General features: G+C 57.5%; 3 protein-coding genes across 5 annotated transcripts; 2 read left to right on the forward strand and 1 right to left on the reverse strand.

Annotated features, from left to right (window-relative positions):
• The first annotated feature begins 2,459 nt into the window (after nucleotides 1-2,459).
• MAGIX (MAGI family member, X-linked) lies at nucleotides 2,460-6,419 on the forward strand. Of its 2 annotated transcripts, none has more exons than XM_045994625.1 (6): nucleotides 2,460-2,618; nucleotides 3,409-3,555; nucleotides 4,339-4,421; nucleotides 4,498-4,734; nucleotides 4,845-5,016; nucleotides 5,761-6,419. In XM_045994625.1, exons 1-6 carry the CDS (start codon nucleotides 2,570-2,572, stop codon nucleotides 6,057-6,059), a joined length of 987 nt encoding a protein of 328 aa, XP_045850581.1. In that variant the 5' UTR covers nucleotides 2,460-2,569; the 3' UTR covers nucleotides 6,060-6,419. The 2 variants fall into 2 exon arrangements, with proteins under 2 accessions (XP_045850581.1, XP_045850580.1); XM_045994624.1 differs by lacking the exon at nucleotides 2,460-2,618 and adding an exon at nucleotides 2,661-2,902.
• A 2,870-nt stretch (nucleotides 6,420-9,289) lies between these two features.
• PLP2 (proteolipid protein 2) lies at nucleotides 9,290-12,196 on the forward strand. Its single transcript, XM_045996146.1, has 5 exons — nucleotides 9,290-9,524; nucleotides 10,626-10,778; nucleotides 10,876-10,971; nucleotides 11,509-11,599; nucleotides 11,792-12,196. Exons 1-5 carry the CDS (start codon nucleotides 9,429-9,431, stop codon nucleotides 11,812-11,814), a joined length of 459 nt encoding a protein of 152 aa, XP_045852102.1. The 5' UTR covers nucleotides 9,290-9,428; the 3' UTR covers nucleotides 11,815-12,196.
• Nucleotides 12,197-12,290: 94 nt separating this feature from the next.
• Nucleotides 12,291-20,963, reverse strand: PRICKLE3 (prickle planar cell polarity protein 3). Of its 2 annotated transcripts, none has more exons than XM_045996143.1 (9): nucleotides 20,849-20,963; nucleotides 19,578-19,663; nucleotides 18,558-18,741; nucleotides 16,524-16,637; nucleotides 16,055-16,192; nucleotides 14,867-15,070; nucleotides 14,569-14,755; nucleotides 13,552-13,848; nucleotides 12,291-13,029 (listed from the first exon to the last, which is right to left on the reverse strand). In XM_045996143.1, exons 1-9 carry the CDS (start codon nucleotides 20,888-20,890, stop codon nucleotides 12,440-12,442), a joined length of 1,842 nt encoding a protein of 613 aa, XP_045852099.1. In that variant the 5' UTR covers nucleotides 20,891-20,963; the 3' UTR covers nucleotides 12,291-12,439. The 2 variants fall into 2 exon arrangements, with proteins under 2 accessions (XP_045852099.1, XP_045852100.1); XM_045996144.1 differs by having other exon boundaries at nucleotides 16,055-16,244; nucleotides 19,578-19,790; nucleotides 20,849-20,929.
• Between the last annotated feature and the right edge of the window lie 1,352 nt (nucleotides 20,964-22,315).

The following is a 22,315-nucleotide window of genomic DNA, read 5'->3' on the forward strand; positions in this document are numbered from 1 at the left end:
AGGCAGATGCTTAATCCGTTGAGCCACTCAGGCGCCCCCAACTTCAATTTTATCTTTTTAAAGATTTTATTTATTTATTTGACAGACAGAAATCACAAGTAAGCAGAGAGGCAGGCACAGAGAGGGGGTAAGCAGGCTCCCCACTGAGCAGAGAACCCGATGGGGTGCTGGATCCCAGGACCCTGAGATCATGACCTGAGCTGAAGGCACAGGCTTAACCCACTGAGCCACCCAGGCACGCCACCAACTTCAATTTTAAACATCTAGAAAAGTGCAAACAAATGTGCAGCGATAGAATAAATCAGTGGCTGGTGAGAGCACGACATGGGAAAGAGGAATTACGCAGTAGGAGGGTAACTTTTGGCAGTGAGAATTATGTTTCCTACCTTGATTGTAATGATAGTCTCACAGATATAAACACAGTTAAAAATGTATCAGATTTTGTCAAGCCTCAATCCATTAAAAAAATAAAAGGATTGATTAAATTTTTCAGAATTGGGTAGGGCTATGGGAAGAACTGGCCTAAATCCATGAATGAGGGGAGGTAAAAAGGGGCAATAGGTTTATATTCACGAATGGACAAAGCTAAGGCATTGGTTTAAACCCATGCTTGAGTGGGACCAAGAGCGGGTTTGGCTCTGTCCCTTCTGATAGTAATCAATATAGGTTAAAGATAAACACTGCTGGGCTGCTACCACACAGCTTGACTGGCCCCAATGCAGGTAATTTGGAAGCTTTATTCCTAAATTCTTGACGATTTTATGATGCACACCTCATTACCGACACTTCCCAGAGGAGTACACTGAAGCTCTAGATGGAGTGGTGGCTATGGTTCCACCTCAGGGAACCAGGATTGGCCTTCTGTCTGGATGCTCCTACCCCTCAACCCTGACAACAGCCTCAGTGACCTAAGATCCGTTGCTTCATCCCAATCCTTGCCCTTGTCCCCAGATTTGTGAACCCACTGTCTTCAGCTCTCAGTGAACTCCCACCCACCATCCAGGGTCCCTGTACTACAATTCATCCCTGAGGCTTCCTTGGACACTCCATTCATGTCCACCAAGACTGAGCATCTCCCAGTCTGGGAGCTCTTCCCCATTTCTAGACCCTGGAACCCTCATCCACTTGGCAAGTTCCCTGGCCCATTTCCAAAGCACTAAGGGTGCCAATGTCTGGAAGCCTCCCCTTACTATCCCCCCATCCTGACCTTTCAACAGTGCACAGAGCCTGCAAAGCCTACCATTCACCAATCTACAGAGCCTCAAGCTCCCTTTCCCCAGAACGTACATACCCCTCTATCTCAATCACCAGTTCCCAGAGCCATGAACCCCAGATTGGAAGCTATGCTACCCATCCTCATTGCTTAAAGTCTCATCTAGAACAGGGAAAGACAATGAATGAGGTCCAGTGTATCCCCTCCGAAGACAAGGTCAGGCTGGAGGTGGGAGGGCCAGGAGACTGCAGGAGGAAGGGAAGCAGACACCATTCAACCCCTCTCACCTACAACAACACCAGGCCCCTGAAAGGTGGACAAGAGAGGCTGCCCGGCCACCCAGAATGAACATCAGGACACAGTGCGTCCAGGGCCCAGAGTGAAACAGTCACAGCCCCAGGGAATGTTGGGGATAAGCCTCCTGAGGCATGCACTGTGGTTGGCTGGCTGTGGGGCCCTGGACTGAGAGGTGTCTGGGCCCCTGTGGCTCCAGTTTCTTCCTCCACAGAGTGGCGGGTCACAGGCTATCTCTCACCGCACTCCATTCCCCCTTCCACTCCAGTAGCATTGTGCCCAAATGCTCCCCCATCCGGACCTCTGTCTCCAGGCCACCCTTCACTTTTAATAACTAAGAGGGGCCTCATTTCTTCCTTCTCATTGGCTGGCGACCCTTCCCACCCACGGGCCTTGAGAGTCTCAAGTTGAGGCCCCTACCGCCTCTCCACTCTCAAGGGCACCCGCTCTTCCCTGCTTTTGGAGTCCCCCAACCCTATCATGGTCAGAGCCCCAAACCCTCCCAAGGCCCCCCAAGGCTCCAGGAGACGCCTCCCCCGCGCACCCCCTGTCCCCCACCCCCCCGCCCAGCCCAACGGACTCTTCCACTTCCCGAGTAGAAAAGATTCACTGCAAATTTGCTGAGGTCCCGTCCTACTATGTGCAAAGCTCCGTGGGAGGCTGCAGAGTGAATTCCCTGGTAAACGCGGGCTCCACTTCTGCACCCCCGTTTTTAGTTGTCAGAGCTCAGGCGGGGCCCTTAACTTCTCTGGGCCTCGGCTTCCCCTCCTCTTCTCGCTCGTGAACTAACAACCCCTCCTGGGTGGAAGAAGGAGCCCAGCGCAGGCTCCGGGGCTCACCGAGGCAGCGCCTGAGGCAGAGCGAGGCCTAGAGCTCGCGCTGGCTCCCGCAGCCAGGCCTCCTTGCCGGCGGCCAGGTAGGTCAGCGCGCGGGTCGGGGCGCCAGGCACGGGACCGGCCGGCCCCAGCCGCATCCAGGCCCGGGCGGGCCGCCAGGTGAGCGCGCCCAGGCGCTCCAAACGCGTCGCCGGCGGCCTTGCGTCCCGCCGGCGGACTTCGGGTCATGGAGCCGCGCGCGAGGGGCGCCACGGACCCTAGGGGGAGCAGAGGAGGTACGGGGGTTGGGTGGGGTGGGACTGGGCGCGTCCCTGACACCCCATGCCCCGCCTGTCGGCTCCTCACCTTTTCCTTCCGACAGGTGGTAAACAAAGCAGCCCTGGCGCCCAAGTGGCGGGCGGGTGCCGGGTGGCCGGGGTTGGGCTCCAGGTCCCCGACCCGCACCCGCACCGCACCGCACCGCGGGGCTGCGCACCAGACCCGGGGGCTCTCAGGAGTCTCCGGGGAGGTGTGCCAGAGGGGTCTGCCCGGGGTCACTGGGCACACCTGGCCACTCAGGGTCCGTAGTGAATGGCGGGGGGTTAGGCGGGGGCCTCCGGGGCTAAACGGAGCGGCAGTTGGGGCTACGTGGGCCGTCAGGGTTGCCTAGGATATCTGGAAGGGGACTCGGGGGTGCCGGGGCCACAGCGGGGGCAGACCGTCTTCTGTCGGGACATCTGGGGGAATCGGGGTCCCTCTCGCTACTGTGCGGGAAGAGTTTGGAATCTGGGGTTACGAAGGGGCAGTTGGAGACCTCCAGAGCTAGTCCCAGGGTGTTGGGACGTGTCCAGAAATATTTCGGTCAGCTAGGTCTCTCCAGGGATATCGTGGGCGCGGGCGGGGGTCCGCGGGCATACCCGCGATGGTGGGGGGTCGCGGGAGTTGAGAGGGGCCTGCGGAACTATCGAGGGAGTGGTCGGGGGACTCTGAAGGTCTTGAGGGGCATTCTGGGTCTTCCGACGTCGGGGAGAGTGGGGGCTCGCCGAGGCTCGGGCGGGTGCTGACCTGCTCTTTCCACTCGCGCAGGCCGGGACCTTCCCCTGCGTGCTGGCCCCAGAGCCCGGCAGCTCCTGGCGCGGCTGGACGCGCGCCCACTGGCGGCCAGAGCTGCGGCCGACGTAGCGGCGCTTGTACGCAGGACGGGCGCCACATTGCGCCTGCGTCCCAAGGCTGGTGCGTTGCGGGGGGCGGGGCGGGGCGGGGCGGGGCGGGCCCCCCGGGGGGCGGGGTATGAGTGGGGCCGGATTCAGAAGTGGCGGACCGGGGATTGCTAGTTACTTCCCTGGGTGGAGCCAATGGGTGGTGGGGCGGGGCGGGGCGGGGCTCGGAGGGCGCTTCGAGGGGGCGGAGCCTTGGCGTTATCCTAGAATATTCCTCCAGGAGGTGATCCTGGAAAAGCTATTTTGATAGATTAATGTTGCATTGGCTAGTTGTGGGTGCAGGGCTGGATGGTTATCCCTGTCAGGGTGCTTTGTATGGCATTTCTGAGGAGGTGGGGCCTGAAGAGTTTTGGGGGCGGGCAGTTGGCTGACGGGCGGGTCTGGAAAAAAAAATCCACTCCAGGAGGTGGAGCTTACAAATGCCAGGGGGAAGGGATCGAAATGTCAGGAATGGATTGAAATTTATAGGCCAGTTAGGGGGCGGAGCCTGAAAAGTTTAGGAGCCCAGTCTTGGAGTTGCAGCCCCAGGGAGTGCCTATGAGGAACAGGATCTCCGAGTTATTGGAGGACTATAGGAAGGTCTAGAGGTGTATTCAAATAGCAGAGCCCAGGATTATTACTTAAAATTCGGCCTGAGGTCAGTTACTCATGTGGGTTGAGCCCAGTTAAATAGGTGGGCGTGCCAGTCTGCATTCTAGAGGTAAGGAAATGAGGTGAAGCTAAAACGTTAAATCAGGGGGCAGGTCCTAAGTGGTTTCCCTGGAGTCCCCCTCTGAGTGCCTTTTTCATCTTCCAGCCGTTAGCGTGCTGGACTCTGCAGACATAGAGGTTACAGACAGTCGCCTGCCTAATCCCACTTTCGTGGAACACCGGCCGCAGGTACCACCTCGCCCTTTTATTTAATGCCACCCGCTTTGAGACTGGCAGTGTACGTACGCTTGTGTTTTTACTCCAGCATCATCGGTCAGTGACCTTGGGTACAGGTACTGCACCGCCACAAGTGACCCAGGCTAAGGCATGTTCTGCTTCGAAGCCGCTCCAGACCTCTGGACGGTTCTGCGTGGAACTGGTTCGAGATTCCACTGGCTTTGGCCTCACATTAAGCGGAGGCCGAGATTCATCGGGGGATGCTCCTCTGGCGGTGCGCGGGCTGCTGAGAAACGGGCCAGCACAGCGCTGTGGTCGCTTGCAGGTGAGGTATAAGACGCTCTCCACTCAACAGTGCTCGCCCAATCCTCGCCCTTTGTCGGGGTGCTCCCTATCTGCTCATTCTACAATACCCATCTCCTTGCACTCTTGTAGGCTGGGGACCTCGTGCTCCACATCAACGGAGAATCAACTCGGGGCCTCACCCACGCCCAGGTGGTGGAGCGCATTCGCACAGGCGGCCCCCGTCTCCATCTTGTACTAAGCAGGCCCCTTGAAACCCACACTGGCAAGCCTAAAGGGGTGGAAGGGCCCCAGAAAGGAGATGGTGGGTTTCCCAAGGGAGAGGGTTCAGAGAGCTGCGAGGGGAAGGAGAGGCTCTAAACATGGAGAGGCTGGGGTCCAGGGTGGGAGGTGTTGGTGGTCTCTGTGGGGAGGTCAGAGTTTAGTGTCTGTGAGGTGTCATGATATTCTCAAAAGCAGGATCCACGATGGGGAAGGGCAGGGTCCCAGAATAGGAATAAAAGTAGATTTTAGAGGGGAGGTGTTTGAGGTACTAGGAGAGGAGAAGGGCGGAAGGGTCTGGGGTAAAAGCAGGTGTTTAGAAGGAAGAGTTGTTCTCGAATGAGAAGGTGGAGTGGGTCTCAGGAGGGAGAGGATGGGATGGGGATCTGGAGTTTGGGGGGGTCTAGTTCCAAGGATGAGGGTTCCATATGCAAATGGTTGGGAGTTGAGGGAGGCCGGTTAAGGAAGGGGATAGTCTGGGGTCCTAGATGGGAGGGGTTTAGCATATCGCTGTCAAGGTCAGGGTTTGATTTCCTTTGGGATTGTGGTAAAGTATTTGCGGGGGCATGTTCTGGATTCAGCTGGGGAGAGGTCTCCGGACAAGAGGCGTTGTGGGGGGGCGGTCTTGAGGGGTGGTAACCGTTCCTGAATGGTTTGTCCAGGACTCAAAGGGAGATTTCTCGAAGGAGAGGTCCCTGTCTCCTGCAGCCCCTGGAGTCTGCCGGCCCCCCTCAGTCAGGGGGCTCGGTTTTCCATTCCCCACCCTATCCCCCAATCTAACCCGCAGGTCTGCCATCCCCTGATCGCAGCCCAGATCCTGGTGGACCAGAGGTGTTGAGGTCTCACACCGTCAGCGCTTCTCCACTTCCGCACCGTCGGGGCAGCCTTGAGCCTAGCCCAGAGCCGCTGGCCGACTGTCCTGCAGTTACTCCTCCTCAGCGCCGCACAGACGACCCTGACGACCGAACCCCGGGTTCCCCGGGACCCTGGCTGGTGCCGAGTGAGGAACGGCTTTCGCGAGCCCTAGGGATCCCAGGGGCGCCGCAGCTTGCTATCGAGATGGCCGCTGGAAGGCGGAGGCACTGAGCACATATGGGACGACCCGATGCTCACTTGGTACTGCCGGACCTGGATCCGGTGTGCTCCGCCAAGGGCACTCTAGCATCGCTGGGAGAGCGCACACTCGGTCTTGTCCCATCCCCACTCTGGCTGCGCAGCGGACCAGCCCGCGCTTCCCTCGCAGTGTCAGTGGTACAGCCCTCCGGACCGGCCAGCCCTGCGCTTCTGGTTTTGAGCGGGGGAGGTAATAAAATGGTTCGACCCAGTCTTGAGTTGCCGGGTGCTGTAGGCCGGGTGGGGCTTCTGCGTTCACCCCACAGAGGAGGAGGTGGGTCAATCTGGTTTCAAGTAGGGCCTCTTCTTGTAATCATTAAAAAGCTTACTTCATGCCGTTTCACCCGTGTCTCTAGCGGGGTCTGCCTGTGCGGATCCTCAGCCTGGTGTGCTTTCTCCCCACTCGGTTTTTTTTCGCCGGCTCCTGCTTCTCTCCGCGTTCATTCATTTCACTTTTTGGGAGGTGTGCGGGGCTCACAGATAATCTTTGCTCCTGGCATGGGGAATGCAGAGGTGGGCCGTTGTAGCGGGAGTGCGCCTGAATACCCACAGCCCCAATCAGGAATCGTCCAGATGGCCCGAAAGCAAGGCTAGAACCAGGGTGGCTTTCTTCACCCAGAGCCTGTGGTCTCTCACTTCCGGTCTGGTCGGCCAGCTCTCGCTGGCACGTAGACTGTCACCCTTAGGGCATGGGCTGAGGCCCTGGAGCCCCCTTTGGGGAGGAGCCGGGAAGGTGTGAGTCAGCGGGCTGCGCTAAAAAAGGTTGTTAGAACCTCTCAGCCGCGCCCCCTCTTCCATACACGGTGACGAACTGCGCCAGGCTTGTGTGCACACGCCACATGCTGGGCGTTCCTGGTCCTGGGAGAGGCCCGAGTTTCCTCCATCCTGGGAGCAGAGCCCTGAAGGCAGGGCTTATGCGGCCAGCGGGACTCTTACAGGGATAGCCCCAAAGCCTGCGCTGGCCGAGGCAAGAAATGTCTAGTCACCTCCGCTTGTCACCACACCCTAAGCACTTGCGCCCCCCCCCCCAACACCAATGAAGGAAGCTGTGGTCAGGTGGGAATGGGCAACTCCCACCGGAGAGGGGAGGCAAATTAAAAGACCGGCGTGTGAATTTCCAGGCTGTCGCTGGGAGGAGAGGGGGACCTCAAAGCCAGGCTAGGAGTTGGTGAATGCTTCAACGGTCAGCACTGTGGACATTGTGGGGAAGTGCGCTGGGGCTTCTAGCTACCCTTGACTTAGAGCTTAGTGGAGGTGTGGTTCTAGGAAGTGAAGGAGCTCCAGTCGTATCAGCACAGTCACACCCGGGAGACTAATAATAGTAACCCCAGCCACCATTTACTTAGCCTTATTCATGCTACTGGCTCTACTTGCAGTATCTATTTTCATCTACTTACACATCTGCTCAACAATCCTGATATGTCCATTTCATGGGGGAGGGAAGTGAGGCCCAGATAGTATAAATGGCTTGAGGGAGGTGGTTGAAGCAAGATTTAATCAAGGCCAGATTCCTGAGCCGGTCCTTTTAATCAAGTAATAATTGAGCCCCAGTTGTTTACTTTGCACTGTATAGGCACTGGGGAGATGCTGGTGAAACGAAACATAAAGATTTCTAACCTCGTGTAAACCTAGGTTGGAAAAGAAAAGGCAAAGGAAAGAAAAGAGAAAAGAAAAGGAATAAATTAAAGATAACTTCAGAGAGAGGTCAGAATTACAAAGACAGCAAAAGGAGGTTATGTTGGTGGAAATAATGATGGTGTGCTGCTGGGTTCTTTGAAGACAACTTTTGAGCTAGGGCCAGAATGACCAAAAGCCAAATAAATGTATGAAGAGCTTGGAGAAGGGCACTGGCAGCCATGGGAACAGCTAGTGCAAAGGCCCCGAGTCTGTTTTGTTCTAGAAACTCAGATATGTCCTCACAGAGTCGGAAAGCACACACTCAGTCGGGGGAAAAGTGTGCTTCATTCCTTCTACCACCCAACCACTCTCAGCAACCTGGGCTGATAGTAGGGTGCCCCTTTCTTGGTTTTGAGGCGCCCCAGGTTGGGGTGTGTGTGCAGGCAGGCCCTTGGGTCTAACTGTCCTGGCCTTCCAGCCACAACTCTTCCCTCAAATGGGATGAGAATAAAACCAACATCCAGTCTAGAGAATGTGATCCTCAGCATATCTCCAGGGAGCTCCTGATTCCTGTGACCAGATGCCTGTCTCAGATGCAGAAATCAAGGCTGAGTCAGGAGAAATAGCTCACTTAGGATAACACACTTCAAAAGTCATCAGCTTTATCACCCCGACCCGGACCCCAGGAACCTTCCTCTCATCTTGCCAAGCTTCCAGCACTAAAGAAACCTGGGCTCCTTCCCCATTCTTCATCTAGGGCTGTGCTGGTGGCCCTCTTCTGAGAACCAGGAAACAGAGGCCCAGCACTTGGGGCCAGGGCCTCCCTAGGATTGCAGAACAGAGAGCCCCTGGGTTGTGACACCGTTAATAATGTCTGTCCCCATGTACTGAGCAGTTTGATGCTCACCAAGGCCTATTCTCTCTTAGCCTGTGCGCTAGTGCAGTCTCATTTCCATCACTGCTAAGGGGTTTATTCCACCAACCATGATCCTTTACCCGAAATTTGAAGTCCCCAAATCTCTGGAAATAGCTTTCCCACGTATTGGGCACCATTTGGTTACAAAACCTAACCTGACTTAATGAGAGACAATTTTCAGTTCTGGCTTATCCCACTTATTGTGAATGATTTCCACCCCTTTACTTGAATAAATATTAAGGCTTTTTATTACTATTATTATTATTTTAAAGCGGGGCTGCCTCAGACCTTGCTGAGAGTGTTAAGAAATACACAACTTTCTAAGATCCGAAATATTCAGAATTCTGGAAACATGCCTGGCTTTAACCATGGCCTCAGCCATTTTTACAGCTAAGGAAACTGAGTCATGTGCTTCCCCAAAACCAGATCCCCGAGATTCTGAATTGAGGCAGCATGGAAAGCATTCCTATTCCGAAAGCGCAAAAGATCCCGCCATTACCGCACATGGTACCCCGAACTGCCAAGACTCAAAGGCTGGCGCCCCCGGAGGTGGGGCGCCCTGGGGGCTACGCACCCAGCGGGGAGTATCCTTGGCAGGCGGGGCAAAGGGGCTTCCGGGGCGGCAGCCACCTGGCCCGGCCCCCTCCGGCCCCGCCCGCTTCTGCTCTGCGAGGTGATTCACTCCCTCCTTCGCCCCGGGGGCCCCCTTCCCAGCCAGACGGCGGGCAAGACGGCAGGGTGTGCAGCGTCCCGAAATCTGCCAGAAAGCGAGTAGATACTCCGCGCCCCTAGGGACTCCGGCCCACCCCATGGCGGATTCCGAGCGCCTCTCGGCCCCCGGCTGCTGGGCCGCCTGCACCAACTTTTCGCGCACCCGAAAGGGAATTCTCCTGTTTGCTGAGATTGTGAGCGTCCCGGGACAGGCGGGTGGGCAAAGGCAGGGTGGAGTGGTTGGACCACGCGGAGTCCAGAGGCCCCGCGTGAGGCAGGCGCGGGCCTGGAGGCGCTCCGCAGTGGGGCGCGGGAGGGTGGGTTGGGGGTGGAGGCCCGAATCCAGGGGCTCGGGGCGAACCAGTGGAGATTGGAGAAGTGGTCTGGAGCTGCTGGGCTACGGGGTGCCGCTAGGGGACCATAGCGCCTATGGGGGGGCCTTGTGGAGGGAGACCGCGTGGACACATTGGTGGGCTCCTCGGAGGGATCCCAGGGGGCTAGGAGGCGGGGGGGCCTCCCGTGGCAGGGCGTGGCGCGGCCTGGGCACTGGCGGGCGGGCTGGCTGCGCGCCCAGGGGCGGGGCCTGTTGGGGTGGGGCCCTGAGCCTGGGTCCTACGGTGTAGGGCGGTCCGCCCTTTACCAGTTCTTCTCGCCCTTCTGTGGTCGGGAGGATGTCCTTAGCTCTTCGGGCCGCTGGGGGAGCCAGGGTTTCCCACCCTTGGCTTCCTGAAAGTGGGAGCCGCCTTTGATTCACTTGTAAAAGGGGTGCGACGCCTTTAACAGAGTTCTGCCCCTCTGGTGTCACTCTCACTGCTTCCCAAAGGGGTTGCCGAGGGAACCGCAGGTCCCGCCCCTGTCAAGGCCCTGAAGCTGGCGCCAGCAGTGCTCACCAAACACCTGGCAGCACCACTCCCTGCAGCCCGCCCCTATGCTGGAAGGGAAAAGGCGGGGGACCGAGGCACCCAGCTCTACCCCTTCCTAGGTGTCCCCCCCCTCCCCCGGGCAAGTCACTTAAGCTCTCAGTGCCTCAGTTTTCTCATCTATAAAATAAAGATAATAACTACCCAGCTCATGGGGTTGTCGTGATGATTATGTAAATTCCTACTTGTACAACCCCTAGAACAACTTTTGGGACAGTGAGCACAAAGTAAACGTTTAGCTATTAGTGTTTGTCATCTTTCCAGCCCTGGTAGGCATCGTCGGAGTTTGAGACCTCCAATTTAAGCCAAATCCCCTCAGTCCTGGATGCTGATTGGGGGGGGGGGGTTGTCCCCTTTCTCCTGTCATCCTTCCAGATATTGTGCCTGGTGATTCTGATCTGCTTCAGTGCCTCCACGCCAGGATACTCCTCCCTGTCGGTGGTGGAGATGATCCTTGCTGCTATCTTCTTTGTCATCTACATGTGTGACCTGCACACGAAGATACAGATCATCAACTGGCCTTGGAGTGTGAGAAAGGGGCGGACTAGGGAGGGGCCCCGGGGCAGTTGGGATGGTCCTGGGACCTCTGGATGCTGACTTCCCCTCTTCTCCCCACGCCTCACAGGACTTCTTCCGAACCCTCATAGCGGCCATCCTCTACCTGATCACCTCCATTGTTGTCCTTGTTGAGGGAGGAAACCACTCCAAAATCATCGCAGGGGTAAAAGCCACAGAGGCAGCTCGAAGGCAGACAGGGGTTTGAGAATCCAGGGCCCAGTTCTGCTTCTGCTTTTGGGAGAAAGTATATGGCCCATAGCAGGTCACACTTGTCCTCAGAGCCTGCAGGAAGGTCTGACCCATGCTCTGGTTGTCCTCCCGAGATCATCATTTTCCACGAAAGGCTGTGCCTTGTCCAACACAGGGACCTCTGTGGAAAGCACAAAGAGGTGGCCCCTTTGTCAACACAAGAGACTACCATCCACTAGAACTTTGTCTCGAATGTACCATGTGCATGATGCCACTGACGTGTGGGGCCACTGTGTGGTTACCCTGTGTTGGGAGGTTCTAGGAGGAGGGAGGGTGGGGTAGATTCCCGTCTCCTGGCTTGTCCTTGGGGCTCTCTGGCTTCCTGATCTGGGGTTTTAGACACCATCCCTGCATGGGAGCAGTCCTTGGAGGTAGTAGATACAAGGAAGCAAGAGGCTGAGTAGGCTGACGGACCTAATCCAACCTCCCTTGCACCCATCCCCACCCTCAGGTACTGGGCCTACTCGCCACAAGCCTCTTTGGCTATGATGCCTACATCACCTTCCCCTTGCGGCAGCAAAGACATACAGCAGCCCCTACCGGTAAGTGTGTGTGTTAGTGGGGGGAGTGTTGCTGGGGGTATGAGTAGGAAAGGGGGTCTCCCAAGGGCACGAATGCCCCCTTATTGGTACTGATGGCTTTAGTGCCCATGAGTACCGTAAGCTTCAGTATTCCTTGTCTGGAAATGAGCATAGGATCCTACCAATGCTTTCCTCTCTTTTCCTCACTTGCAGACCCTGCAGATGGCCCGGTGTAGGTGAACTCCCTTCATTTCTCTCTGAAGCCTGCAAATAACACTTCTTTCGAATAACTCCTGCCTGTCCCGACAACACTCCCAGCCAACTCCCAGCCTCTTACTGAAGTACAAGTGCCTTTATTGGGAGAATCTGTCTTCCTAGCTGCCAGTCCCTCCTGGGTGTGGCCACCTTTATGGTTGTGCCTCTGTCTCCCTTCCTTCTGCAGCACCCAGGAGCAGACACTTGTTCTGCCTGGACTATGCACCCACTGAAGCCACAAAATGAGGGCAGGAGGGGGGCCCAGATTTCAGATTCTAGGCCCTAGGTTGTGACCCACACCAAATAAACTCCTCTGTGTGGGGAGTGGTTCTGTGGGGGATAAATAAACAGATTGTTACAACATATGATAATGAATAAATTAATCCTTTGGTCAAATGTGGATAAATCTCAAGCATCAGGAGGGGGAAAATTGGGGAGGGGACAGCTGGAGCAAGGAGGTAAAGAAGCCAGGCCTGTTTTACGGCAAATATTAAATTACTTCATTAACAAAAACAGATGAAGGAGGAAGGGGATTTATGGCTTGGGCTGGGAGACGGGATCATCTCCACTGACGGGAGAACAGAACCCTCCAGGACTACACTGCCTTCAAGCCACAATGCAGTTCTTGTCTCTGGCCTGGCGAGGCACCCCCGGGCGAGAGCTCCTGGGGAGCTGTGGAGATGGGGATTTGGGGGTTCCAGTTGCATTGTCCTGAGCAGGCCCAGGCCTGCAAAGATGCGGGGGCAGGGGGATACGTTCCCCTAGGAAGAAGCCATCCTCCTCTGAGGACTCAGAGCTGGGGCTAGAAGGTGAGCTGGAGCAAGATCCTGAGTCCGACCCTGATCCCAAATCACACTGGTGGTGGCGATGTCTGCCTGTGTGGCGGCGGTGACGACGATGATGATGGTGGTGGCGGCGGCGATGGGTGGGGCCTCTGGGTGGGGGACTACGAGGCCTGCGACGTTGCGCCGGGGGTGCACTCAGGGTCCGCCGTGGGCCTCCCTCAGACACCAGAGGATCACGGAAGCTGACGCGAGGGGTGCTCTGGCGACCAAAAGCACCATCTTCTGGGCTCGGATCAGGCTGGCTGGGGAGTCCTGGGGGTGGCTCTGGGGGGCTGCGGAGCCCTAGCTCTGGCATGGAGTGGCGGTGGGGGGCCCCTCTCAGAAAGTGGGTGGGCTCCTCAGGGCCTGCAACTGTAAAGAGAGATGGAGCAACTCCCTGTTATCTGCCCCCCACCCAGGGGAGGCCAGTAGAAGGGACTTCTCTCCACTTTACCCTGTCAGGACTGGGAAAGTGGGAGCAGCAGTTGGAGGGCGGCAGCGAGGTGGGGGGAGTTTGGGAAATGTGAGGCTTGGAGCAGGCTCTGGGTGGAGGGAATAGAAGCGTGGCTTCTGACGTTAAGGGGGGGGTGACACTGACTAAAGTCGACCAAGTTAGCCATAGAGTGGGGGGTGGGGCCTGGGCACGGAGGGAGGAAGGTGAGGGGTTTGGAGGAAAGGAGGAAGAACTTGGGTTCAAGAAGGAACAAACTGAGGCTAGGGGACGGGCCTTGTAACAGAGAGGGGCGGAGCCAGGTTTCACAAGGGGTAGTGTGGGCTGGAGACTAGTCCTAGCACTGCTTGGGGATACAGCCTGGGCCAGCCAAGGGGAGAGGTCCGGCTTGAGGTGGGGGCGGGGACTCTGAGAGGCTGGGCGTGCCTCCAGGGTTAGCTCACCGGGCTCTGGCTCCGTGCTGGTCCCTTTGGTGGTGGTCTCCGACGCCTCCGCAGTGGAGAAAGAGGCTGTGGATGCTGCGAGAGGTGTGGAGACCGTGCCCGCGCTCCAGCTCCGGCGGCCGGTCCCCGAAGCTATAGGCTCGGACCCCAGGCTGCAGGCTCTGGAGCAGAAGATCAGGCCGCGGCGTGGTAGGAAGGGGCGGCCCAGAAGAGCTCGCCCGCAGCGACTACAGCAGAAGCAGCGGTCTGAGGCGTGCCAGTGCTGGCCCTCATAAGCCATCTGACCCTGGTCCAGGCCTGCGGGGATGGAAGAGAGGGGGGAAACTAAGGCAGAGCCAGCAGGCATAGCCCTTGCCTGTCCTGAATGGGGCCCATCTTGGGAAGAGGCAGGGAACCTGAGGCAGGGTACCCCAAGACGCCTTCCCTCCCAACTCTCCAGAATGCGGCTCTTCTCTGGAAGAAGAAGGGAAACTGAGGTTTGGGCTTCACTCTAAGTTTCTTCATCCTTTCTGTGAAACCAGGTGATGTCTCCTCTTCTCCTCTTTCTTTCCCAGGGTGCCCCCTCCCAGACTGGGGGTGGGTATTGGACTCTTGAGATGTGGGTCAGGTGGATGGAGTGTAAAATGTGGACCTGAAGGAAAGTGGAGGGGGGGGCAGGGCTTAGAAGGTAAGGTGGGGCCTTGGTGGGAAAGGAGTGGGTCTTAGAGGGCAGGGTGCGGCTCAGGAGGTAGGACTGTACCTACGCTGATGGAGGAGTTTTAGAGACTATCAAGAGTCTGGGAATTAGAGGGAACCCTGGAAGTGGGCATAGATTCGCAGTGGTGCCTAGGGTCATGCAGGTGGGGTTTCGTAAGTCCAGCATGATGGGGGATACCGGTGAGGGACTTGCAGTAAAGGGTGGAGGGCTATGGTGCGGGCACTAGACAGCAAGTATGGACTATAATGGAGGATCCTGGTGGGGTGGTGCTACGGCCCAGCTTTCCATGTGTCGGCCTGTCCCTTTTCCTATTCACCCACCAATGTGCTCCCCACAGCCATCACAGTACTCAGCGTGGCGGGCCTCGTAGCAGGCGCAGCAGTGGGGGCGGCTCTGACGCATGACGTAGCGCTGCCCTCCCAGCGAGGCTTCGCACTCGAAGCAGCAGAAGTGCCCCATGTGCCAGTGCCGGCCCTCGGCCTCGGTGCACTCAGGGGAGAAGATGATCTGAGCGGGGGCGGGGGGGGGAGATGGACATGGGCCACCTTGGCCATCAGAAGGGCCTTCCCCTGGCCCGGGTCACCCTCCACTCCCACCCCGGGGTGGACAGGCATGAACCTCGTCACAGGCTTGGCAACGTGGGCGCAGGCGCTCTGCGTGGTGGCGGCCGCAGTAGACTTTGCCGGCATGGTAGAAGTAGATGAGGTCCACCAGTAGCTCACGGCACGTGGAGCACACGAAACACTGTGGGTGCCAGCAGGCACCCAGGCCTGCTCGGCTGGCAAACACAGCAATGTCGCCACCTCCGATCTGCTTCCCGCACTGCCAGATGACAGAGAGACGCTGCCACCGACAGTCAGACCAGATGGGGGTCTGCCGAGGCCTATCACATTTGGGCCTGCCCCTGGCCAACCTCTGTGACTGGCTCCACCCGTGGGTAACTTTTAGACGGGGCCCTGCTTACACGGGGTGGGGGTGGGGTCCCCTAGAGGCTGACATGACTCCTGGGGGGAAACCCACAGAGACTGGCCCTTCTAATTGTGGGTGCCTTAAAGGCAAGTCTTGTCCTTAGGGAGCTGGGGAAATCAAAGAGACAGGCCAGGGGACGCCTAGGTGGCTCAGTTGGTGAAGCATCTGGCTTCAGATCAGGTCATGGGCTTGGGCGGGCCTGGGATGGAGTTCCATACTGGGCTCCCTACTCAGCGGGGAACCTGATTATCTCTCTCTCTAGTTGTCACTCTCTTTCAAATAAATAAAATCTTTAAAAAAGAGAGAAAGAGAGAGAGAGAGAGACAGGCCAGGTCCAGTGGGGGAACCTTAGCGACAAACCTCACCTTAGAACCTTACAGGAGGACCTAGGGTCGGGCTCCATCTGGCGGGAGGGGCCTTGAAGACAAATTCTACCTGCCACTGGGCCCTATACATAGGCCAGACCACTGTGGGTCAGTTCTTAAGGACATGTATCAACCAGAAGAGGACCAGAGAGACAGCCCACTCCTCACATCCACTGTGAAGAGGGAACTAATAGAGAAGGTCCACTAGGGCCTCCTTAGAGACAGACCACAGTCAACCATGAGCTGTGAGGGAACAGGTCCTGTCCACCAGGAGGCCCTGCAGACAGATCTTGCTGGCTAGGGAGGCCTTAAGGCATGGTCCCTGCCTAACAGTGGGATGTGAGGAAAGGACCCCATCCACCAGAGGGGACATGAGAGACAGACCCCTAGGACTGAAGCGGCAGGCTTCATCTCTTCCCAGGTCCTGGAGCAAAGGCACGGCTCTCACCCACTGGGGCCCTCCCTGGCTCACCTCCTCACAGATGGCCCCAGTGATGGTCACAGGGAAGATGCGCACGGTGCCGCGGCCCAGGTTCTCCCGCTTCCGCTGCTGGCTGAAGGCTCTGAGCTCTTTCTTCTCCTCCTCCTCCAGGGCAGTGCAGTACTGTGCCTGGGGTGGGAGGGTCTTCCAGGCTCCTCCCACCATGCCTGCCCCACGCCCCCTTCCAGAATTTATCCACACTCAGTTTACCTCTAGGCTTTGGTATAGCTGGGCACTTCCTGCCCGACATTTCCACCCTTTACCTCCTCTCCCAGGGCTTGGTTGTGGTTTGGCCCAGGAATGGCCCACCTGTCCCTGCCTGTGCACACCTTTCACATTGGATGGGCTTCCCTTTCCTCCCCTGACCCTGTGCGCTTCTTTCCAGCTGCTCAGCATTTGCCCTGGTTGCGCCTTGCCCCCTCACTACCTGGCGTGGCCTTCCTGTCTTCTTGCTCCTCACCTCACTGTCGTGTGGGGGCAGCTGGTGCAGCAGCTGCTTGATCCTGTATTTTTCCCCGGGACTGTTGACGTAAGGAACCTTATCCTCTGGGAGGCAGCTGAAAAATTGGTATACCTGGGAGGATGTGGGGGACGGGAGAGAACAATCGAGACCAGGGGTGAGCTGGGATGCAGCAGAATGGTGGGCCCCTACTTCTTGGAGAATGTTAAAGTCATCGGAAGGGACGGTCAACTGACAGTCAACTGACACTCTCCACCTTTCCTTCCTACAGATCATTTCCATCACCTCCCAAACACGCCATGAGTTCCTTCAGGCCTTGACCCCACGTTTCTCTCCAGCTGCTGTCCCCCATTCTTTCTTTTACAGCAGAGTTTCTCAAAAGAGCTGTGGGCACTCGCCCCCTCCACTTCCTCTCCCATTGTCTCCAGACCCAACTCCAGTCAGGCTTCCCCGCCCCTTCCGTCCCTGCTGTTCCTCCAGAGCTGTTCCTGTCCCGGTCATTGACGATGTCCACACCTTCAAAATACTTTTTCAGGTCTCAGTCCTCATCCAGCCAAACCCATAAGTAGCACTGAACACAGCTGATCACTCCCTTTTCCTGGAAATGCTTTGTTCCCTTGGCTTCCAGAACACTGTCCTCAGTTTCCTCCTACCTTATTGGCTGTTCCTTCTCTGTCCCCTTTTTGGTTCTTCTTCAACTAACCGACCCCCAAATGTGGGAGGAGCCTCAGACTCATCTCTTGCCTCTCTCTACATTCTCTGCATTCACTCCCTGGGGAATCACATCCAAACTCATGGTTATAAATACCACTTTGTGGCTCATGCTTCACAAATCCTTACCTCCAGCCCTGTGACACCTCCCTTGAGTGCCAGGCCACATGGCCATTCACATCTCTGACGGGCATCTCAGAACTCCAGATGGCCCAAACCGAACTTATGCTCTGCCTTGGCCTGTCCCCTGTCAGTTAATCCATCCCTCCTTGAGGTCATCTTTGACTCCTCTCTCTCACACACCCACAAGTAAATCCTCTTAGCTCTGCTTTCAAAATGTATCCAGAATCTGACCACCACTCACTACTTCCACTGCCAACATGGTTATTAGTCATGGTCCCCCTGCCTCGACCCTCACACCGACAGCCTATTTTCCTCACAGTAGCCAGAGGGGGAGCCTGTTCAATCCTAAAGCAAACCACATCCCTTCTCTGGTCACAACCCTCTTGTGGCTTCTCCTTCATTCAGAATAGAGGTCAAAGTCTTCCCCATGTCTCCCTCCCCACCTTGGTCCTCACTTCCACTCCCTCTCCCTGTCACTCACTCTGCTCTAGCCACACTGGTCTCCTCACCATTCCCCACACCACAGAGCACACTCCTGCCTCGGAGCCTTTGCTTGGCTATTCCTTTTGCCTGGATAGCTCTAACCATGGATATCTGTGTGGCACTTCTTTATCTCCTTCAGAAAGCCCAAACATCATATTTTCATAGAGGCTGACCCGGGCACCCTATTTACAATTCTAAGATTTCTCTCCTTCACTCCTTCCCTGCCTTTTTTAAAAAAATTCCATAGCCCTTAAACTATCTGACAAATTTTTCCAGATGTGCTTACTGGCTGGTGCTCACTTTAAGACTCTAAGCTCCATGTGGGCAGACATATTTTGTGTATGTCTTATCCACTGCTGTGGCCCCAGTGCCCAGAACAGAGTGTGACATGCAGTAGGTGCTCAGTAACTATTTGTTGAGTGAATCCGTTAATGGAAATGTGGAGAATGAAGCACTGGCATGAGACCCGAGTCAAGGGGTAGAATAGGAGTGGGGTGAACAGGCCCCAACCAACCTGCTCAGTGATCATTCAGTATTCACCAAGAATTGTGGGGGAATGACCACTGTGAGATTGCAGGGGGGGTCAGAAGGATTCACATGGTCTCGTGTTGTCCCAGAAATAGGATTCTACCTGAGTGTGTGTATGTGTGTGCCTGGGTGTGCGTGTGCATGTGAGCATCTACTGGAGAACAAGAGTGGGGGGCAGCCTCTGGTCACCTGCTCTGGCTTGAGACCAGGGGGCACCCAGGCATACTCCTCCGAGGCACAGCCTGAGTCGTCATCAGAGATGGAGTGGCGCTGGAAGTCTGAGATTAGCCGACACATGATGCGCTCCAGGTCCACAGGCACCGTGTGCACCGCGTGCTCCTCCCTTGGGCATTTGCAGTGCTGACAGATCTTCCTGAGGGGACCATCCCGGTGGGATGGAGGTCAATGATTAAGGGGTGGCTCCCTTGGACCCCTGAGCAGCCCATGGAAGTCCAACAAAGGGGCAGGGACAGGCAGATCAGCACCACCCAAGGATTTCTGGGCCTGGGGGAGGGGCTGCCGTGGGTGAGACCCGAGAGGAGGGCAGGGCTGGGAGCTGGGGGCGGGGCTGTAGGGTCTGCAGGCCCGCCTCTGACTTTTATCTCTGGGACTCAGGTCAGACTTTCCCGGCAGTGGGCCTGAATAGGGGCGGGGCTCTGAGTCTGAGATTGGAGTTTTAAATTCAGGGGGGTTTGGACTCAGTCCTCAGGACTGGCTTTGGAGGTTGTGGGGGAACTTTCCCTAGAGGCGGGCTCTGGTCTGTGCTGAGGCTCTGAACTTGTGGGCAGGTGGGGGCTCCGAGCCTGTAGATGTGCCAGCTGTGGACTCCGGGGTATTTTGAGATGTTTGGGGTACAGGGCTCCAGGGGGAGGACAGGACACTGGGTCCACGAGAGGAATTTTGAGCCTGAGAGGTGCTGGATGTCAGTGGACGATGCTCAGCGCCTTGGGACTGAGGATTTCCCTAGGGATGGGACTCTGGCGGGTGAGAACCGTCTGGGGGCGGGGCTATGGAGCGGGTGGAGCTTTCCTGGGAACAGGACAATTGGGAACGATCAGGGGGCGGGGCCCTGGAGCTGAGCGTGAGGCTCCACCCCAGCTGAGTTGCTCTGGTGGACCCCGCTCAAGCCTAGGGGTGTGGCCGAAGCTTCTAGGGGTTTCCCCTGACGGCGGGGCCCTGACAAAGGCGAGGCGCTTGATGGTCACCTACCTCCATCCATGCAGCAGGAAGCCGGGGCACTGCTCCCTGCAGGAGTTGCAGGGCTGGCCGCGGTCTGGGTCCTCTGCCTCTGGAGGCTGAAGTGGATGGGGACAGACGCGAGACCCGGCGAGGCGCGGGGGCGGGGAGAGAGAGTCAACGCCCACCTCTCCACTCCCGCGACCGCACGTCGGGGCCTGTCCCACCAGGGCAGCGCTGGGCAGGCTGGGACAGCGCCCGAAGCGCGGGGGAGGAGGGCACGACTGAGGCAAAGGCGGAGCACAGCTGAGACCACCTCCCCGTAAACCCCCTTTTCAGGGAATTCCCTTCCCCCTCACCCAGCCTTGGATACCTCCCACCTGCCTCTGACTTCTTCAGGCCTCACACACCTCTCCCGAACTCAGAATACTCTCCCCATCTGAGCACAGAGTCCCTAATCTGGGTGTCTCCTCCCAGGCCTCATCTTGGCCCCTTCTCCGCCCAGGAGGCCAGCAGGACTCCGGTTCCACGGGCTAGGAGTCTGAGGCCCCATCCTTACTTGGGATCCCCACAATAACCCTTCCCCTCTTTTCTGAATCTCAACAGCCCCTCCCCCAAATCCTGGCTTCCCCCTTTCATACCCAAGGAACTGGAGACCCTCCTTCAGGATCTCAGGAGGCCCCTGATCCATTCAATAACCCCCACCCCAAGAAGCCTTGGTCTTCACCCTTCACATCCTAGGGCTATTCACTCCTCTGGACCACCAAACCCAGACCCCACCTAAAGACCCCCGCCAAAAGAAAAGCAACGCTGCTATCTAGGAAGTCAGAAAGCTCCTGGCTCAAGTAGAAGCCTGGAACCCCTCTTCCCCCACATCCTAATCCCTGGACCCTTAATATTCAGGCATCCCAGGAGTGTGGGACCTCACCCCTAAGATCGCCTTCTGCCAAAGTACAGGGGAAGTCCCCTTCCTCAGAAATTCAGGAGGTCCTCGCTCAGTCCAGGACCCCAGGACCCAGTCTGTTGGCCCTCAGAATCCCTTCCCAGAATTCACACGAGAAGGGAGCCCACCAGGTCCCTGGGGTGCTGACGGAAGTGTGCAGAGAGGTGAGTAGGGAACAGGTGCCATCAGACCTCCGCCTTCCTTAATCCGCACGCTTCCAGCAGCCCCAGCCCCTCCGTTCTGGGAATCTGGGGTTGGGCATTCCCAGACCCTCGATGGAACGCCTCCTTGTTATCCCAATTCCCTGCTCCGGGGCCTCAGTTTACCCCTGACTCCCTCCGCCGCCCCAAGTCTCGCTCACCGCGCGCCCGGAGCGGCGCCTCCGGGACCCACGCGCGAACATGGCGCGCCCGGGCAGGGTCAAGCCGGGCAGGGTCAGGCCGATGGAATCCTCACGGTCGTCAGGCCACCGCGCGTCCGGCCTGGGAGCTCTGTTCCGTAAATCCGACACCGGCGTGGGAGGAGCGCGCCCCGCACGATCCGCCCCTGGCCCTGTGCTCACTCCTGGGCCAAGGCGCCCCCTGCCTAGAGGTGAGGGGCAGGCAGCCCAGGAGCGCCATATGGGAGAGCTCCCCAGCCTTCTAGCCCTGGACCCAAGCCAGGCCTCAGAAGGCATGGCCCACAGGGCCTCCCACGGAATAGTCTAGGGCTTGAGGGCTCTGCAGCGAGGGGGGGGGGGGGGGGGAAGAGACTTGGAAGTGGTGAGCTAGGGTATTTGTGTTGGCATTTCGTGACCGTTTATCTTGGAAGTTCATTTGGAGGAGGGGAGGGGTTAAAACCACCTTTTGGTGCTTCTCCCCACTGGTGATATTCCGAGGGTCTCTTTCCCCCGGATGATTGCTGTGAGAATGATCCCCAAGCCCATCGCAGTCCCAGCTGGTGCTCCTTCGCCACCATCAGAGAGCTGGCTCTCATACACCCCCACAGCCTCCACTCCTAAGCCTTATCAGAGCCAGTACTATTTGAGATTTATGGGGGAAAGATGTGAAAGTCACTGGCCAGATTCCGAGGCCTCACCTCCTGCTCCCTTCCCTTCCTTACAGGCCCAGCTGTCTTGTCGCCCTAGGTCCTGAGAAATAGATCTTAAAGCTTTCCCTCCCTTGGCTTCCATTTTTCTCTCTCCAGTTAGATATCCTTTTCCCAGAGCTCAGTCCCATAGCTGGGAGTCTCTCCTTCGCCTGTCAGGCTTCGCCGTGCCTCAGGGCTTGGGAGGAGGGGGTCCCTGGCCTGCCATCAGAACTCGGGCGCCGGGCGGGGGTTTCTAATTAGGCAAGGTGGCGGCAGCAGCCACCGGGTCTTTCAGCGTGGGCCCAGGGTACCTCCGCCATACCCAACTCCATTACGCACATCCCAGTCACTTCCCGCCCCTCCCTGCCCCGGGGAGGAGCCAGGGAGGGGTGAAAGGGAATGAATGAATGAGGGAACGAGTCACCCCAGTGCTCCGCCCCCTGGCCTTGCAACCCAGAGGGTCTCCGAGTTCTCCAGCTGGGGCGGGGAAAGGAAATGGCGAGAAAGCTGGCTCTGAAGAATAAGAGGCAGGTGGGTAGGGGGAAGTCTCCCGTGAAGTATGGGGGTCCTAGCCGGACCCCTTGGGGTTTGAGGACACGGCTCCACAGGGCTTAGAAAGGGGTGCGGCTAGTTAGAACCGAACCCTAGAAAGACAGGGCGTTCGGCAGCCAGTGGGCAGGGGCAGTGGGCAGAGCTACTCAGAGCGTGACTTGGAATGATCAGATCGGCAGCACGGCTGGAGGGACCTGACAGGACGGGG

This window comes from Meles meles, chromosome X, assembly GCF_922984935.1.
Source record: "Meles meles chromosome X, mMelMel3.1 paternal haplotype, whole genome shotgun sequence".
NCBI lineage: Eukaryota > Metazoa > Chordata > Mammalia > Carnivora > Mustelidae > Meles > Meles meles.

Coding starts and splice junctions, on each gene's coding strand:
- PRICKLE3 (XM_045996143.1), bottom strand. CDS start 20,890: ATGTTCGCGCGTGGGTCCCGGAGGCGCCGCTCCGGGCGCGCG. Junction 18,742..19,577: donor TTCCTGCTGCATGGATGGAG/GTAGGTGACCAT, acceptor TGGTCCCCTCAG/GAAGATCTGTCAGCACTGCA. Junction 16,193..16,523: donor TGCCCCCACACGACAGTGAG/GTGAGGAGCAAG, acceptor CTCCCACCCCAG/GCACAGTACTGCACTGCCCT.
- PLP2 (XM_045996146.1), top strand. CDS start 9,429: ATGGCGGATTCCGAGCGCCTCTCGGCCCCCGGCTGCTGGGCCGCCTGC. Junction 10,779..10,875: donor TCATCAACTGGCCTTGGAGT/GTGAGAAAGGGG, acceptor CACGCCTCACAG/GACTTCTTCCGAACCCTCAT. Junction 10,972..11,508: donor ACTCCAAAATCATCGCAGGG/GTAAAAGCCACA, acceptor CCCCACCCTCAG/GTACTGGGCCTACTCGCCAC.
- MAGIX (XM_045994624.1), top strand. CDS start 2,665: ATGCCCCGCCTGTCGGCTCCTCACCTTTTCCTTCCGACAGGTGGTAAA. Junction 4,735..4,844: donor AGCGCTGTGGTCGCTTGCAG/GTGAGGTATAAG, acceptor GCACTCTTGTAG/GCTGGGGACCTCGTGCTCCA. Junction 5,017..5,760: donor AGGGCCCCAGAAAGGAGATG/GTGGGTTTCCCA, acceptor TCTAACCCGCAG/GTCTGCCATCCCCTGATCGC.